Source organism: Eschrichtius robustus, chromosome 6 (assembly GCF_028021215.1).
Source record: "Eschrichtius robustus isolate mEscRob2 chromosome 6, mEscRob2.pri, whole genome shotgun sequence".
Classification (NCBI taxonomy): domain Eukaryota; kingdom Metazoa; phylum Chordata; class Mammalia; order Artiodactyla; family Eschrichtiidae; genus Eschrichtius; species Eschrichtius robustus.
In genome coordinates this window covers 78514471-78531503 of record NC_090829.1, presented here as the reverse complement: position 1 = coordinate 78531503, position 17033 = coordinate 78514471, and the positions used below count along the sequence as shown (strand labels likewise).

The window sequence follows — 17033 nt, the reverse complement described above, 5'->3', positions numbered from 1 at the left end:
GAATCGCAACTGTTGAGTGTTTCTGTACTCTGAATCTTTTGAGTCCTCCTAGAGAATTACTGAACCCAAGGGGTGGTATAGGGACGCCCAACACAATGTTATTATCGTACATGTAATTAAATCATATTTTTCTCTCTGATGGTCTACACCTGTAAATTGTAGTTCTCAATTACAATTTTTCCTTAATTAAAGCCAGAAGTAGTCATATTTACTCATAAAGTTAAGTGAATGAAAACTTTGTGGTTTATATAGAAGACAAAGGATAGATTTTAAGGGCTAAAATCCACTATTAGCCATTTCCATAGAACTGATACGATCTGGGAGCAAGAGCTGGTAACCAAGATTTCCAGTGCAGCATTTTCTTCTTCTTCTTCTTCTTTTCTTTCTTTCTTTTGGCCATGTCTTGCAGCTTGCGGGATCTTAGTTCCCTGACCAGGGATCGAACATGGGCCCCTGCGGTGAAAGCGCCGACTCCCAACCACTGGACCACCAGGGGGTTCCCTCCCGTGCATTTTCTAAGGAGCCCCAGAAGGAAGCTGTCACCTCATCACTCCTCATCACCCTCTCCCTACCTTCCCCCTCAAACAAAGGATGGGATGCCGCTCAAGCAGTACTTAGTGGAAAAATTATAACATTAATGCTTACAAAAAAAAGAGAAAGTTCTCAAGTCAATGATACAAATTTCTATCTTAAGAAACTAGAAAAAGAAGAGCAAGTTAAACCCAAAACAAACCAAAGAAAGACAACAGTAGAGATAAAAGCAGAAATCAATGCAATCAAAAATAGAGAAAGAGTAGAGGAAAAAAACAGCATAATTGAAACATGTGAAGTCAGACAGTATATGATACTCTTTATATACTTATCTTTTTGTCTTATATAATCCTGAAAAAAACTTTTCCTGGCGAGTACTATTAAACTTATGTTTTAAAGATGAGAAAACCAAGATTTATAGATTTTGATTAATTTGCCCACGGTCACATAGCTGGTAAAATCCAAAATAAGTCTTGAACCCAAGTCTGTCTGACCCAGACCTTAACTATCATATTACCCTAACTCTTAATACCTTGAAGAGGATACAAGGGTGTCTATCCAGATCCCCATTTTAGGAATGACTAGCGTTTCTCTCAGTTGCTAGAAACATCTGCTGCTGACAGGCCACTGCTTCATCCCTCACTGGAAGTTCATCTGAGCCTGCAGAGAACTGCCTCCCCCAAGACTGGCTGATGTTTTCAGCTGTAGGCAACTGAATATAAAACTAAAGGGAGCTTCAACAACAAGGATGTTTACTGACTCAATAAGAAATCTGGAGGTAGGTGGTTTTAGAGCTGATTCTGTACCTCAGTTATGCCCTCAAGGACCTGGGCTCTTTCTCTCTCTTCAATTTGCCATTCTCAGTGTTTCTGGCTGCAGTATCTCTCATCAGCATATCCCACCTGATAACATCCCCAAAAAAGGAGGGAAAAGAGATTTCTCATTAAGTGTCTCTACATAAGGAATGGATGGCAGACTTCCCTTTATATCTCTTTGCCTAGAACTGGATCACAGGTCATACCTAAACCATTTCCATGAGAAGGGAACCGTGAGTCAAGTGTGTGTCTGAAGGGGCATTTCCTTTACCTCAGCACTTTGCTCCTAACAAGGAAGGAGAGACTGCCTTTGAGTAAGCGGCCAACCTACTCAAGATATCTGTAACACTTAGCAAGGACTAACCAAATTAAAGTGGTTATAATATAAGACAAAATGGACTTTAAGACAATGAATTAATAAAAGAGAAAGAACAGCACTCACTAATGACAAAAAGAAACAATTCACTTGGATGATATAAAAATCTTGAAGGAATACAGCCTTAAATTAAGCAAAAGCAGATAAGCAAAAAGTGGCAAAATTACAAGGGGAAATTAACAAATCACCCACCACATGAGAGACCCCATTTCCCCACACCCTCACTACCACAGCTTTGCTATTTGGGCCACATAAGTATGATATGGTTAACCTAGCCTGCGGGTAGAACTGGACTCAAATGTAGGAGATATAAATATTCTCTGCCATGAGGAAACTGTTGATGGGAGAGATGAAGCAAAGGTAAGGCCAGTGAGAGATCCTGCTGTGAACTGTCAACAGCTGATATGACCAGCAGCTGGGGAGTGGGTTTATTACCCTGTAGAAGGGATCTGAGCAGAACATCACTGTGCAAGGGTATCATAATGTTGAGTCTGGGTTGCCTAGGTTTGTATCTCAGCTTGACATTTAACTAGCTGGGTGACATTGGGGCAAGGTATTTAACCTTTTTTGTGCCTCAGTTTCCTCTTAATAAAATGGAAGTAATATTAATTTTCTCATAAGTTTGTTGTATTAATTATTACACTTTAATATTTTAAACTACATTTGTCCTTGTTTTATGATTTTCATTACGCTTTTATTCCTTCCAGGGTAGAATTCTCAAAAGTAATGAACAGATTAATGAATGCCTTGGTGACTAATTGTCCATAGTAATGAAAGGAAGCAATCAGCTTTAAAGCCTATTTGACTAGGAGAATATTAGTATAACAATTGTACTAAGGTGTGTGTGGGAGGAGTTGGGAGGGGGGAGAGCTGTACCAACTGCTCCATCTGATAATACTACCTCTGATGCGAAAAGAGTACGGTTTTGTGCTAGAGGTAGGTCATACTGGCTCACCAGAACTGATTGTTCAACTTTCAAAATTTTTGTGAGCCAGTTATTAAAAACCATTGTATAAACTCATAATAAAATGGATTATATTTTTAAAAGATTCATCACTTTCTAATTATTTCACTACACTTTACTATTATCTGTACTCTTGAGTTATTTATGTCTACTGTATGGTAGAAGTATTATACAATGGTATGCTACTGTTCATCTCTTCCCAACTCTGCATTCAGTGCTATCACACTGGGAGCTTAAAATCAGCCATGGTAAGAATATTTACACCATGGAATTGAAAAACACTACAAATCAGGGCTTAATTTATTGTTTTGTTGATTAAGACTTAAGAAAGTAATGGAGAATATGTTAATAAGGCAGACTAAATTTAAAAGTATGTCATGTCTGTAGCCATAACCTTGTAAAGGAATTATTCTTCTGGTAGTTGAAAACTATTATCCCATTCAGCAAAGAAGGAGCCCATGTCATTGACAAATAACAGAAATTCTGACACATGTATTCATTGTTTCATCTTCATCTCCCTTTTTAAACAAAAGTATCGACCAACGTTTATATCAGAACTACCCTCATTCATCAATTGCAACCATAGATTGGCAACCATTGAGAGTTGGGCAAACATCTTTGAAACAGTCAGTGAGAATCAACTGACTATTTGAAATTTACAATAAAGAATATTATACATTTTATTGTTATTTGTAAACTATGTGCTATACAACCTTTATGTCAGTGAAATTTATAATCACATATACATACATGTAAACTTTTTTACTTCCCAGAGAGCAAGTTGTTCAATATTTAACAGCACATCACTGGTGATCATGCATGGTATGGTGTAGGAATAAAATATTGTATGCTTTTCTTTTTTAGTATGATCTAGGTTGTACTCTCTCTGAGAGTTAATGCCTGTCTTGAGACACGTGCATGTGTGTCTGATTCAGTACTTACTGAATGGCCAAGAAGGATCTTTACTCTGCTTTACTCTTCCCATCACATGAACTTGGAAAGATCAAGTTGGCTCTGGACTCTTCTGCAGAAGTCTCCCTCCACTTCCCAGCCAACTATAGTATTAATGAACCTAAATGACCTTTTTTCACTTGGAAACACCCCTATTTTTTAAAAAATAAATTCATTTATTTATTTGTTTTTATTTTTGGCTCTGTTGGGTCTTCGTTGCTGTGCATGAGCTTTCTCTAGTTGAGGCAAGCGGAGGCTACTCTTCGTTGCGGTGTGTGGGCTTCTCATTGTCGTGGCTTCTCTTGTTGCAGAGCATGGGCTTTAGGCACACGGGCTTCAGTAGTTGTGGCATGCGGGCTCAGTGGTTGTGGCTCACGGGCTTAGTTGCTCTGCAGCATGTGGGATCTTCCCGGGCCAGGGGTCAAACCCGTGTCCCCTGCGTTGGCAGGCGGATTCTTAACCACTGCGCCACCAGGGGAGCCCCTAAATGACTCTTATTTGGGAAAATATACCATTAGGGATTACCATACTAGAGAGTGGGGGCATCAGAGACATTCCTTGTGGATGAGTGAAGACGATGAAACTCCTAAAAGGGATTGGAGCACAGGGAATAAGTCCACAAACTGGTGCGTGCCCATCAGGTGACTCCATCTGAGGACTGAACTTGGAGTGGTAACGGGCAGTGGCGCTTGCCTCACTTCTGAGGTCACATCCTGTTTTGGGGGACCAGGCCAGCAGTTGCAGGAGCAAAGTGAGGCAGAGAGTTCGGCATGAGGTGCTCACAACTCACTGATTCAGGACAGATGGGAAAACCAAACCTTTCCCCAATATATACTTCAGTGGGAGAAATGGGGGGCCTGATGCTGGCTTGTGGAGAACTTGAAAGGAGTCTGATGTTAGGTTATAGAAGTTCATGGAGAAGCTGAAAGGGGAAATTTGGATGAAGCAGAGAAAGGGAAGTTCAGCCCCAAAATGCGGATGTGGGTTGTTCTGTTAAGATCAGCTGTGACTTTTTGGTGGAAAGAGAAACAAGGAACAGCCACGCAAACATGGCCACCTCTCTGCTGGAATCTGCTCTCCCCCAGGCCCTGAGAGGATGCTTGCTTCCTTGGAAGGAAATGAGTTTCAGGAGGCAAACACCCTATGGAGACAGAGAATTGAGAGAGGATAAGCACACTGGGGGAGGGCGAAGGGTATGGGTTCAACAAATGAAAAGGGTCAAAACAACTGAGGAGAGAAGACAAAGTACTTCAGGGGCTAATGATGGTTAACAATTTGCTCCTTCTAGAATTTTTTTTTTTCCCTTGGCTTTCAAGACCTGACATCCTGATCCTCTGATAGATTCTTCCCAGTCAACCCAGGAATAATGAGCAGACCATGTGTGACAAAATACACTGTTAATAATTAAATAAATCCTTGAAAGAAATCCAGAAATGGCCTGCCACAACTTCTACTATAGTTTATTTCTCTCTGATTTTATTTTTTGTAAAACGATGGTGTGAGGAAAAAGGTAAACTGTTTGCCCAGTTCTGGACTCCCAAACTGGTTAAAGGAGGGTGCTGATTTTAGTTGTGGTTTGAAGGGAAAGGGTGACAATGCCCTGAAGAGAAACAGTCACCACTGAGGCTGAGAGCCCTGGCTGGCTGTTCTGTATCCTCCCCACTTCCCCCTGCAGGGGCCCAGGGTGGTTTGGACTGGATGATGAGCGCCACCTGGAGGTAGGAGAAAATAGCTGAATACTGTTTAGCATTATTATGCATCAGAAATTAAAGCCCTGTAACCTCTCTGTGGCCCATCTCTGGTTCTCTTCCTCCTGAAATTTTGTTTCATTGTGATTAAGAGACAATACATAAGGTCCAGCCCTGCAGGGAGAAGCAGCTCTAATTTTGGCAGTGTCTAAGAGGCCTCATCACCTTCTTCACAGAGGAAACAAACTATCAGGAGAGAATTTACAGACCTTCCCATCGGCAGTCATTCAAAATCACCTACTTCTGTACTCCAGCTCCTCCTTCCCGGTGCAGTAGGAAAAGCGTCCCTTCCTTGGGCCAATGCCCCCAGGATCCCCTCCCACCTTCTCCCACAACCTGTGTCCTCAACCTTCCTTTCACTTTTCTAACACTATTTAAACATTTCTAAGCTTCTTCCAGCTTAAACATATTTTAAAAGCCAAAAAACAAAAAGAACAACACCTCCCCGATCCTATAACCCCAGAAGCTGCTACCTAACTTCTTCCCTTTCACAGTCACACTTCTGGAAAGAGCTGACAGCGCTTGCTGCCTCCCTTCCCTTCCTTTCGGATCCTCTGACCACCGCCCTCTACTCCCTCCTCACCAGAAGACAGTGCTTGCCAGGTCCTCCGAATCCAAGAGACATTTCTCTCACCTGATGTATTGGTTGTAGTTGAACGATGATCCCTCCTTCTCACTTGAAACACTACCTTACGATCGTCAAGGATACACACATTCCTAGCCTCTCTCCCACTTCAGTGCTCCCATCGGGTAGATGCCACTTTTATCTAGCCAGCTGCTCAGGCCATGCATGGACGACAAAGGAATCACGCTTGAGTGTCTGCTCTCGCTGCCCGCATCCTTCCGCAAGTCCTATATCAATTCGGAACCCCACCCCTTCTCTGTCCTCCTAGGTCAGCACCCTGGTCTCAGCCACCCTCATCTCTCCCCTGAGACACTACAGTAGCCACTCGGCTGGCCTCCTGCCTCTACTCTGGCTACCGCCCAGCAGCTCAAGGGATCCCATACAAGTAAATCACACGGCACTCCCCTCTTCCCCACCCGCCAAGGTTATCCGCAATCACCCTTGGCTTCAGGTTCCATGTTGCCTCCCCATAAACCCTCCCTGAGCTCCCACACCTGGGCTAGGAGCCCCTCCTAATTTGTTCCAGGAACACCTGTATATTCCTTCCAAAAGCACTTATTCCACTGTGTCCTAACTGCTCTGCATCCCCACAGCTTCATGAGCTCAGTGAGGGCACAGTCGGTGTCTGCTGAATCCATTCAGCTTGCATGGCACCTAGCCAATATTCCATAAAAAGACGGCTGTGAATGTACTGTGTCCCCCACATCTCTAGACACAGAATATTTAACAGATCAGGAGGGAAGCAAGGTAAAATTCTGATCATTAGTTGACTGTTGAAAGAAGTCTGAAAATGGGCCCCAGACATTCTAAAGAATCAGAGTTTGTAAAACGGCGGCCTGCGGCAAAAATGAAGCTTTCTTCGTGTTTCCGCAAGGTCTAGTGACCAGAGCTGCTGATTTCACCTGTGGCTTGGGTGAGTGGCAGATAGTGCCCTGAGCTTAGGGTCCCGCGTATACAGATGCAGGGAGGCCACGAAGGCGATACCACCTTCTGCCGTGGTCCAGAGATGAAGGTGAAGAATTGGGGAGGGGGCTTCGGGAGGACGGTGGTTTCTAGTCCAACTAGGGGCAGCTGTTTACAGCCAAAGGCGGGAACTAAGGGTGGGAGGAGTGTTCTGGGAAACGAAAGCGAAAGAGGCTTAACCACTGGGATTTGGGTGGGACCTGCAGTCGGAGCCGGACCAGCGGAGGAGAGGATGGCTGCGTCCGGCTCCTTCCCGCTGCTGGTCGAAGGGTCCTGGGGTCCCCAGCCCCCGAAGAACTTGAGCACCAAGTTGCAGATGTACTTCCAGAGCCAGAAGAGATCAGGAGGCGGGGAGTGTGAGGTCCGCCAGGCGCCGGGGAGCCCGCCTCGTTTCCTTGTGCTCTTCTACCCCGACGACGGTGAGGGGGCAAGGGGTGCGGGGGAGAGGGGACAGCCGGGCTCTCCTTCCAGGGAAACCTGGGGCTGGGGCGCGCGGCGGGAGAATTCGTCCGGCTCCGGCAGCAGGTGTAGGAAAGAGCGTGGGGGGCGCAGAATAGACAAGGCGCGTCGGGGGCGCTGCGGTGCCCCCTGCGCGGCGCTTCCAGGCGCGCCCGGAGCTGGCGGCAGACAGCCCAGGTGGGTTAAATAAACATTTAGAACCGTGTGACTGAAGGGAGCTGCCTGAGAGCTGGTACACCTACCTCATTTTACGAGGCTACATCGGGTAGTGGCATCGTGTGTTAGGGGCAGAGTTGCAATGCCATTGCAATTTTTGTCTTCTTCCTCTGAAAGCCGCAGTTCTGGAACTCCAGAGGTTTATGGGAACACAATTTGAAGGGAAGAGAAGGTTTCCAGGAAAGTCACATCTAAACTGACTCCTGAGGGTAAATTCAGTTCCTGATAGGCGAGACACTGGGGAGGGCTCTTCAAATGGGAGCTGGCTGCAGTGCTGGGGACAGGAGAGCAAAGGCGTCTCCAGGGAAGTGCTGGGCGCCCTTGGGTAGCTTTGGTTTGAGGAATGAGCCCCCTCCTTATCTCTGTGCACAAGCGAGTTCTGGAGACTGGCACTAAAAAGAACAGGTAGGATCTGGGAAATTTTATAAGATTACAAAGAGGGTGCTTGTATTTTAAAAAATCTTAGGCCTTCTCTTATTAAACTTCCTTTTTAAAAAGAAGTGGGGTGGAAATTAAGGCTAATAGAATATTGCATTGAGATAAAAGAGGACCTTGCATGACATGCTAAGGAGTATGAACTTTCCCCCACAGGTAGGCAGGGGAGAGCCATGTCCAAATACACTTTTGGGAGATAAATTTGGTTGCAAATAAGTACAGTGATTTCTGTTGGGAGAGACCATGGACATCAGACCTTTGAAGAGTGTCATGCAATGTCCAAGTGAGGACCAGTGAGGCCTTGAACAAGGAAAGTCATCATGGGGATGGAAGATGCATGTTTGCGTACTGTCTGGATTTGGTAACTGATTCTACAGGATGCTCCACTTGAGAGAGAGGGAGAGGGAGAGCCCCTGTGCTTTCTCTTATTTTTTAGATGGGGAAGGAAGGAGCTAAGCAATGTGAGGAGTCACAGGGATTTCCCCATGGGTCATGGAGATTCCCAGTGATTCTGGGATCACTTGGGAGAGGGGCAGAAGCATTGCCTAGAATCTCATTGTCTGCATGTAAATATAGAGGCTTATTGGAGGAGAAAGGCAGGTACTGTTGATCAATGCACAGTATCTTTGTCGAGGGTCGGCTGGAACCTCTCCAGTCAGTTTCAGGGTGGTCCTCAGGCTGGGAGCACGGGTGGCATTCTGAGTTGATTGAGGGTTGGGAGTTTTGAGCTTTGAGGGGGAAGTTCCCTCCCCATAGGCAATTGAGCAGCTGAGTTAACCCCTCCTCATGCTGTTGCTATTAGGGAAGCCGGAGGACAAGTACCCACCAGTTATCTGCTTGCTCGAGACACCTACCAGGTCTGCACTGGGAAGCACGTGACCTGCTGTTCTCCCAGTGCACACTTTTTCCCATCAGAATCTCAAAGGCAAGGATGTGGACAACCCCTGACCCTGCCTTCCCGTTGCTGGATTTGGAGAAGCATTTGGGTCAGAGGAGAAGCAAGGAGGCTTACGAGGCCATCAGAGCAATTGGAATGCTCCAGGGCAGGGATGCAAAAAGGAAAGAATGAAACCCAGAGAAGAGAGGGGTGCACAGACCAGTGTGAAGGAAGCGAGGTGGGCAGGGGTCAGGAGACCTGCCTGGCTCAGAGCCCTTAAAACAATGTCAAAAAGTTTTCCAAGGGTTAATTTCACCAAGCAGTGCTCAAAAGGGCATCTGTGCAATGTAAGCCGTTTCCCTGGGGCTTCACTTTTCCTCCCAGGACTTTACCATTTTGACTCCAATTGTCAACATCACCATGGGCCTGGCCCTTAGGGACACTTCTTTCTTCTTTAAAATCCCGTTATTCTCAAGAGTAGTCCTCACATTGAGGCAACAGACCCCCTGCATCCAAATCACAACAGGTTAAACAGGCACATTCCCAGCTCTGTCCTAGAGACTCAGGTACCCTGAGTGTGGGGTGGGTGGGAATCTGCATGTTTAACCACACCCCAGGTGATGCTGATTTGCTAAAGTCTGAGAATCCCTGTTGTTTGTTGATGACCCTGAATGAACAAAAAGGGAAATAATTGTAGAAAATACAAACCTCGTAAAAATACAAACAGCAAAAATATAATTGTGTGATGATAACATCATTCTGTTCTAGTCCTCAAAGCAGAAGTGATTTCAGTCTCCCTGCCAGGTTTCTTCCTTCCCATCTCCCAGCCCACTTCCTCCCTTCACCCACATCTAGACTGCTCTAATGTCCTTCTTGCAGTAGTACCCGCCCAGCGTACACACTCAAAGCTTAGTTCAGCTCTTTGTATGGTCAAAGTTCTTAGGGGTGGAAAGTCCCTGTTCAGTTTTGGTTTCCTCGCAGAGGAATGGCTTTCTCAGAAGCAAGTGGTCAGGAGTTTGCTAACATCAAATTACCTACCCCAGCACTGTCCCTCGGGCAAAGCTCTTCTCCCACAGGAACACCCTCTGCCCTCCAGGGAAGGAAGTGGCCCCAACAGGTGCAGGCCCATAGTGTAACACAACTTGACTCTTATCATTCACATGATAAGAATGAGCCCAAAAGCACTCCTGTGTAGAAATGAGTGGATAGCAAACAGAAACTATTTGGAAGCTGTATACTTCTATATAATTGGCTGAATTTCCGAAAAGTCGAGTGTAAATTGCCTTGTAAGATTTTAAATCCTGGGCTTCCCTGGTGGCACAGTGGTTAAGAATCCGCCTGCCAATGCAGGGGACATGGGTTCAAGCCCTGGTCTGGGAAGATCCCACATGCTGCGGAACAACTAAGCCCATGCGCCACAACTACGGAGCCTGAGCTCTGGAGCCTGTGATCCACAACTACTGAAGCCTGCGCACCTAGAGCCCATGCTCCGCAACAAGAGAAGCTACCGCAATGAGAAACCCGCACACTGCAATGAAGAGTAGACCCCGCTCACTGCAACGAAGAGTAGCCCCCGCTCGCTGCAACTAGAGAAAGCCCTCGCGCAGCAACGAAGACCCAACTCAGCCAAAAAACAAAAACAAACAAACAAACAAAATTTATAAAAAAAAAAAAAGATTTTAAATCCTGTTTCAGATGTGTACATTTATCATCTTTTCTGGTCATAATTTTGCTCCTGATTATTGTCAGCTTCTCCTTAAATAAAATTAAATATGGATGGTCTGAGATTGGTGCAGGAGAGAGCCTGTCCACATGGGTAAGGGTGTTTAGAGGGCAGCATTTCAGCTCTTCTTCCTCCCAGATTCACTTTCTCCTTGTTGTGGATCACTTACTGTTACTGCTACCACTTACTCTCTTAAAATAGTTGTGCCCATACATATTACACACAATCTCAGAACAAGCTGGCACATTTAGATACCTGGACAGGACTCTACCAAAATATAGGGAATAATAAAAGGAATGTAACACAGAGGTCCATGACTCTAGATAGCTTGGCTTATAAAACTTAGCCTGCTCTCTGGGCTCAGGAGTCCTATCCAGTCCTTAGTCCTCACTCCAGCTTAGGTCAGCCTATCAGGAGTCCATGCAAAAACACCCACCCTGCTCACAAAGAATGAAATTAGAGTCTGGCATTCCTTCTCATATTGTTTTTGAGGCCTGTTTTTGAGATGGCATCCAATTAAGTCATCACCTCCCTCATCCTCTTCATGGATGGTTGAGGTGGGAAAGCTATTCAGGTCCCTCTTGATGAAAGATTCTACCCGTATCTTCAGCCTCAGCAGGCAACCATATCAGAATACAACATGGTAGCCCAACATCCATAGCAGAGCCACATCTGTGAATGCAGGGCACTCTCCAAGGTTCTCCTTCGCCCTGACCTCTTTGTACCCCCTGACTACGTTGGCCAGGCCTCCTCCTCTAAACTCACTCATTCCCTGTTCTCCACTGTCTCAGATACACCGATTTTCCTTTTCTCTCTCTGACTGCTCCTTCTTATAATTGTACAATAACTTACAGTTACACAGCTCTTATGGGTGTCACAAAATTCACTCACAGACGCTGCTTCAAGTATGGAAACTGAGACGCAAGAAGTTAAGATATTTTCTCAGTGACACAGCTAGTTGGTGGCAAAGTTGGAATTTGAATCCAGGTCTTTGGACTCATGTCCACTGTTCATTTTTTCTTCCACTGCAGCCCAGCTGCCAAATGTGTTAATTTTCTTTTTTTTTTTTTTTTGGTAAGAATCTCTCCCATCTTATCATCACAGGTTAAAGAATTGATTGAAATACCTTTTTAATGAGGCTCCTCACCATTCTGTTCATGTTAACCTGAGTCACTTTCCTAAAACATGGCTTTCATAATGTCATGTCCTAGCATCCCTGGCTCACAGTGAGGGATGATTTAATTATTTCCCTTCACTGTAGAATAAATATTGCTACCTTTCTGAGTGCCTACTGGGCATCACGTACTGTACTAAGTTCTTTATAATGTTTCTTGAATCTAATCCATGTAACACCCACACAAGACAGTCTTCATTAATTAATAGACAAGAAGACAGATTTTGTAAATAAGGCTTATTAAGGAACATGCTCAGGGTTAAAAGAGTAAGTTTAAAGATAGAATTCAAATCTGTGTCTGCTTGCTAAACTTTCCCCCTTTTCACCACACACAGCCTCTCTTGAGAAGCTGACCAAGCCGTTGATTGATGATGATGAAGCCTATGGAAATCATAGAATAATTTTGTGAATAAAGATTGCTTAACAGTTGGCTTTTTAAAAAAATTTCAGTTCGGCAGCAAGTTCTGGCGAGAGAGAACCACGAGTTAGTATGGCCAGGAAAAGGAACGTTCAAGTTAACTGTCCTGTTGCCCAGAGCCACGGATGAAGTCCAGGAGGGGAAAATTCCAACAATGGTAAGTAAAGGGGTGCTTACAAGGGAAGTAGGGTGTTCTCCCAAGGTGTGTGGGATGGGAACCACGATGAGGAAATATAGTGGAATGAGAAGTACAACTCAAACTGGGGTGAGGAAAGCAACTTACAGATGTGGAGGGAGTGAGAGTGGTGATAGGGTAGGTATGAAATAATGGAAGAAGAAGCACTTTTTGTTTGATTTTTGACACTTTTGAAAATTCAATATTGGGGGGTTACCATAATGGTGGTTTGAGATGTAAAATCTTGGGTCTGTTTGTCCCAGGTACTTAATAACCTGGAACTTGCTATATTTGTTTCATTTTCACATGGTTTAGAGGGGCCAGCGATCTATACTGCAGGTTCTAAGTATTTCCTCAATTGTAAAATGGGATAGTAATAGTATTGACCTCTTTGGATTATTGGATTGTTGTGAGGATTAAATGAGACAGCCTTAGTAAAGCACATGGCCTAGTGCTTGTTAATAGTACGCACTCAATAAATGTTAAATGGGAAAAAGAACATGAGCTAAATTATTGCTCTGATTTAGGTCTTACCTCAAACACTTGGTGCTCCTTTGGGGTTTCTTTTATTTGTGACTCGTTTTTACCAGTGATTTGTGTGCTGTATATTCAACAGCATCATTGCCTGAGCTTTTAGTTATAATTTCTGTAGACCCTACATCTCCAGGCTGGTCCTAGGGACATTTTCTTAATGTAAAGAGATTATTAGTAACTTATTAATGCTACTTTATTGTTTGGGTTTTAGGAATCCAAGACCAAAGAACGTGTGAAAGAATCAGGTAACTTCTCATTCACCAGGCAGTTTTGCTTTCAATATTAAACACTTTGTGTTGCAGAGGTCATCCTTCTCTTCTTAACTTCACAAGTCAGGGTTTGTTAGCTGAGAGATGCTTTGGGCTGCATCATCTCCATCCTCTCAGCCAGCTGTGCAAGGGTTGCCTCTTGAGCTCTAAGGGTTCAGGTCAGAAGGATGGGAACAGCTCTCTCTGTGGGGGCTGGGAGACACCTTGCAATTGATGGGAGGATAAAGAGGTACCCGAGAGGTGGATGAACTGACTTTTAGAGTCTACCTGTGCCCAACTGGCCATTGTGAAGCAAGGACATGATGTGACAGTGGGTGCTCTGTGTGGCTAAGTCAGTTAGTGCTGCTTTCTGAGCTCTGGGTGCCGGATGTGGGTGTAGCCCTCCAGACCAGCGGCAGCTCTTCTCGTCCCATCTGCTGTAGGAAACAGCTAGCAACCTAGTAGCTATACAGTAGGACCTTGTTGTTTATCCATCCTATATATAATAGTTTGCATCTGCTAATCCCAAACTCCCAATCCTTCCTTCCCTTGCCCCTCCTCCCCCTTGCTAACCACCAATCTGTTCTCTATGTCTGTGAGTCTGTTTCTGTTTTGTAGATATGTTCATTTGTGTGGTATTTTAGATTCCACATAGAAAGACAAATACCATATGATATCATTTATATGTGGCCTCATTTCTTACACCTCTGCACAAGTGCTCCTTAAGCTTCATTTGTCAAATTGCCATTTCCTAAATGGTTTTGGTGCAATCACGGCACTCTGTCTATACTTCTGTTGCTCACAATACATTCTACTCCACTTTTCTCTACCTAAATTCTAGGATAGCCTTCAAGATCTACTCAGGTCCTTCCTCTTCTCTGAAGCCATTCCAAGCCAGCCCAATTCCTTCATCTCTCTTGTTTGGATTCCTGGCTTGATTGTTGACACTCTTTATTTGGCAGTCAACCAAGCCACTCTTGTGATGAAGCTTCTAACAGTCATGGGGTTATAAACTATATTGCTGGAAAGGCTCTTTCCATTCACTTAAGTCCAATAATCTCATTTTATAATTAAGAGATGTGCCCAAGGTCACATGGCTAAGGAGTGGCCGAGTCAAAGGTCGAACCCATATAGCTCACCCCGACTCCAGTAGTCGTTCTGGTTTGTCATGCCTGTCTCACTGAATGCTAATTTATGTTGTTATTGAATCCTTAAGCTATTTTTTATTTGGCATGAGTGTGTGTTTGTGTGGTGTCACATCCAGCACATAACAGGAGTGTTTGTCAGGGTCATCTAACTGCTGTAACAAACAACCCCCCAAATCACAGTTCAGTGTAGTCGGCAGCTAGAGTGGTGGGGGGAGTCTAGACTGCTTCACACAATTATTCAGGAATCCAGGCTCCTTCCATCTTTTTGACACCGTTATCTGTGATATGTGGCTCCAAGGTCACTGCAAGGCAGAAGGAAATTCACATAAAGGAGATTTGATTGGCCAGGTCTGGAAATGGAATTCACCAGTTCCACCCATATTCCATTAGCCACATGAACTCTACTGTAGGAACTCAACTGTAGGAAGTCTGGGAAATGTTGCCTAGGAAGAAAACAAAATGGATTTGTTGAGCACATAGCACTTTACTCTGCCATGATAAACATTTACAAATGTCAGTTCCATTTCTTATTTATTTATTTATTTTTGTATACATCTGTTAGAAAACTGGTAATTTCCTTTTCTAGCGTTTTTTGTACGCACCCATCTCCACACAACCAGTGCCTTGAACATAAGGGTGCTAATTGAATAGTTGCTCACAGAATGTCTAAAGATCATAACATACTCATTGTGCTTCATTGCACAATCATAGAGTGAGACGGACCTTCTGTATACAGTTAACCCTTGAACGACACAGGTTTGAACTGTGTGGCTCCACTTATACGTGGATTTTTTTCAATAAATATATTTGAAAAATTTCTGGAAATTTGTGACAATTTGAAAAAACTCACAGATGAACTGCATAGCTTAGAAACATTGAACAAATTAAGAAAAAATTAGCTATGTCATGAATGCATAAAATATATGTAGATGTACGTATAACATACAAAATATGTGTTAATCGACTGTTCATGTTATCAGTAAGGCTTCCGGTCAACGGTGGGTTATTAGTAGTTAAGATTTTGAGAAGTCAAAGTTATACGCAGTTACTTGGCTGTGCAGGGGGTTGATGCTCCTATTCCCCGTGTTGTTCAAGGGTCAACTGTATATGTAACTCACTTATGGCCAACGATGGAGTGGAACAAGCTGGCTGGGTGGTTGCTATTCTGTAAGTTTGAGGTATACACATAATTCTCTGGGCCATTTTATCTTCCATGTGCATTCCTTAGTCATTCACTGTAAGTATCCTTTTTCTCTCCAGTGATAGGAAATTATTGCTTTTCAGAGCATAATGTGTTAGGTGATGCCCAAACATGGGCATGGGATAGTCTTGCTTTTCTCCAGTGACCTAAGCAGTAATTCTCCAATTCAGCAAACATTTATTGAGCCTCAACTATATACCATATGCCATCAATACAAAGATGAATAAATATGTCCCTTGCTTTGGAGTAGCTTGGTTCAATAACTGTAATTTGGTGCAGTGATAGAAATATATGTCAAGTGCTATGAAAAACAAGTCAGGTTCCTTAGAGAAACAAGGCAGAAAAGAGTGTAATAAAATTGAACATAATCATCATCAACATCATATGAATAGACAATTAAATACTATTTTTTATTTTAATTAAATTAAGCCAGAAGTCGTCTACGATCTGTTTTTTTAAAAAAAATATTTATTTATTTGGCTGCGTTGGGTCATCACTCTAGTTGCGGCCCCTGCGGCATGTGGGATCTTATTTCCCTGCCCAGGGATCGAACCCATGTCCCCTGCATTGGAAGGGGGATTCTTAACCACTGGACCACCAGGAAAGTCCCCTAAGATCTGTTTTATTTGAGTTAGCCAAGAGATCAGGAAGGGAAGAGGGCAGTGTAATTAGCTTATGATAATTTACTTGCTAAGAACATGGTAGATAAATATAACATCTTGTACCCTTTTTGTCTCCCTAAAATCAGATGCATCAGAAGAACTAGATGCAAATATCTCTCTCAATAGAAGATCAGAAAAAAAAGAAGACACCCCAAAAGATTGTGAAAATATTTCCTCTTTGGTTGCATTTGAAAATCTCAAGGCAAATGTGACTGATAAGATGCTAATCTTGTTAGTGGAGAACATAAGTGGCCTGACCAATGATGACTTTAAAGTGGAATTAATACAAGATTTTAATGTTGCTGTAATTACCTTTCAAAAATATACCGGTAAGATCAAAGGATGCTCCATTTGTCAGCCTACTTTGCACTACACTTTGGGATTTGGGACACCTAGATGACGGAACGTTTCTGAAAGCTTCACTCTTTCTAATAGCTAGTAAGAGAGGACTCCAAGTTAATACAGATGCTTTCTTATTTTGAAAGAGAAGCAAATTCGTTCTGAAATCAAATTCTGATTTTTTTTTAGTAAGTTTATTTATTTTATTTATTTATTTTTGGCTACGCTGGGTCTTCGTTGCTGTGCGCAGACTTTCTCTAGTTGCAGCGAGCGGGGGCTACTCTGTTGCCGTGCGTGGTCTTCTCATTGTGGTGGCTTCTCTTGTTGCAGAGCACGGGCTCTAGGCGCGCAGGCTTCAGTAGTTGTGGCACAAGGGCTCGGCAGTTGTGGCTCGCAGGCTCTAGAGCGCAGGCTCAGTAGTTGTGGCACACGGGCTTAGTTGCTCCGTGGC

General features: G+C 43.8%; 1 protein-coding gene across 1 annotated transcript in view; it reads left to right on the top strand.

The window, feature by feature from the left end:
* The first annotated feature begins 7184 nt into the window (after positions 1–7184).
* PARP14 (poly(ADP-ribose) polymerase family member 14) overlaps positions 7185–17033 on the top strand; it is a 47187-nt gene continuing 37338 nt past the window's right edge. Inside the window, exons 1-4 of the mRNA XM_068546624.1 lie at positions 7185–7392; positions 12308–12432; positions 13196–13229; positions 16330–16572. Coding sequence (XP_068402725.1) covers positions 7206–7392; positions 12308–12432; positions 13196–13229; positions 16330–16572 — 589 coding nt within the window. The 5' untranslated portion in view covers positions 7185–7205. The remainder of the gene's footprint in view (positions 7393–12307; positions 12433–13195; positions 13230–16329; positions 16573–17033) is intronic.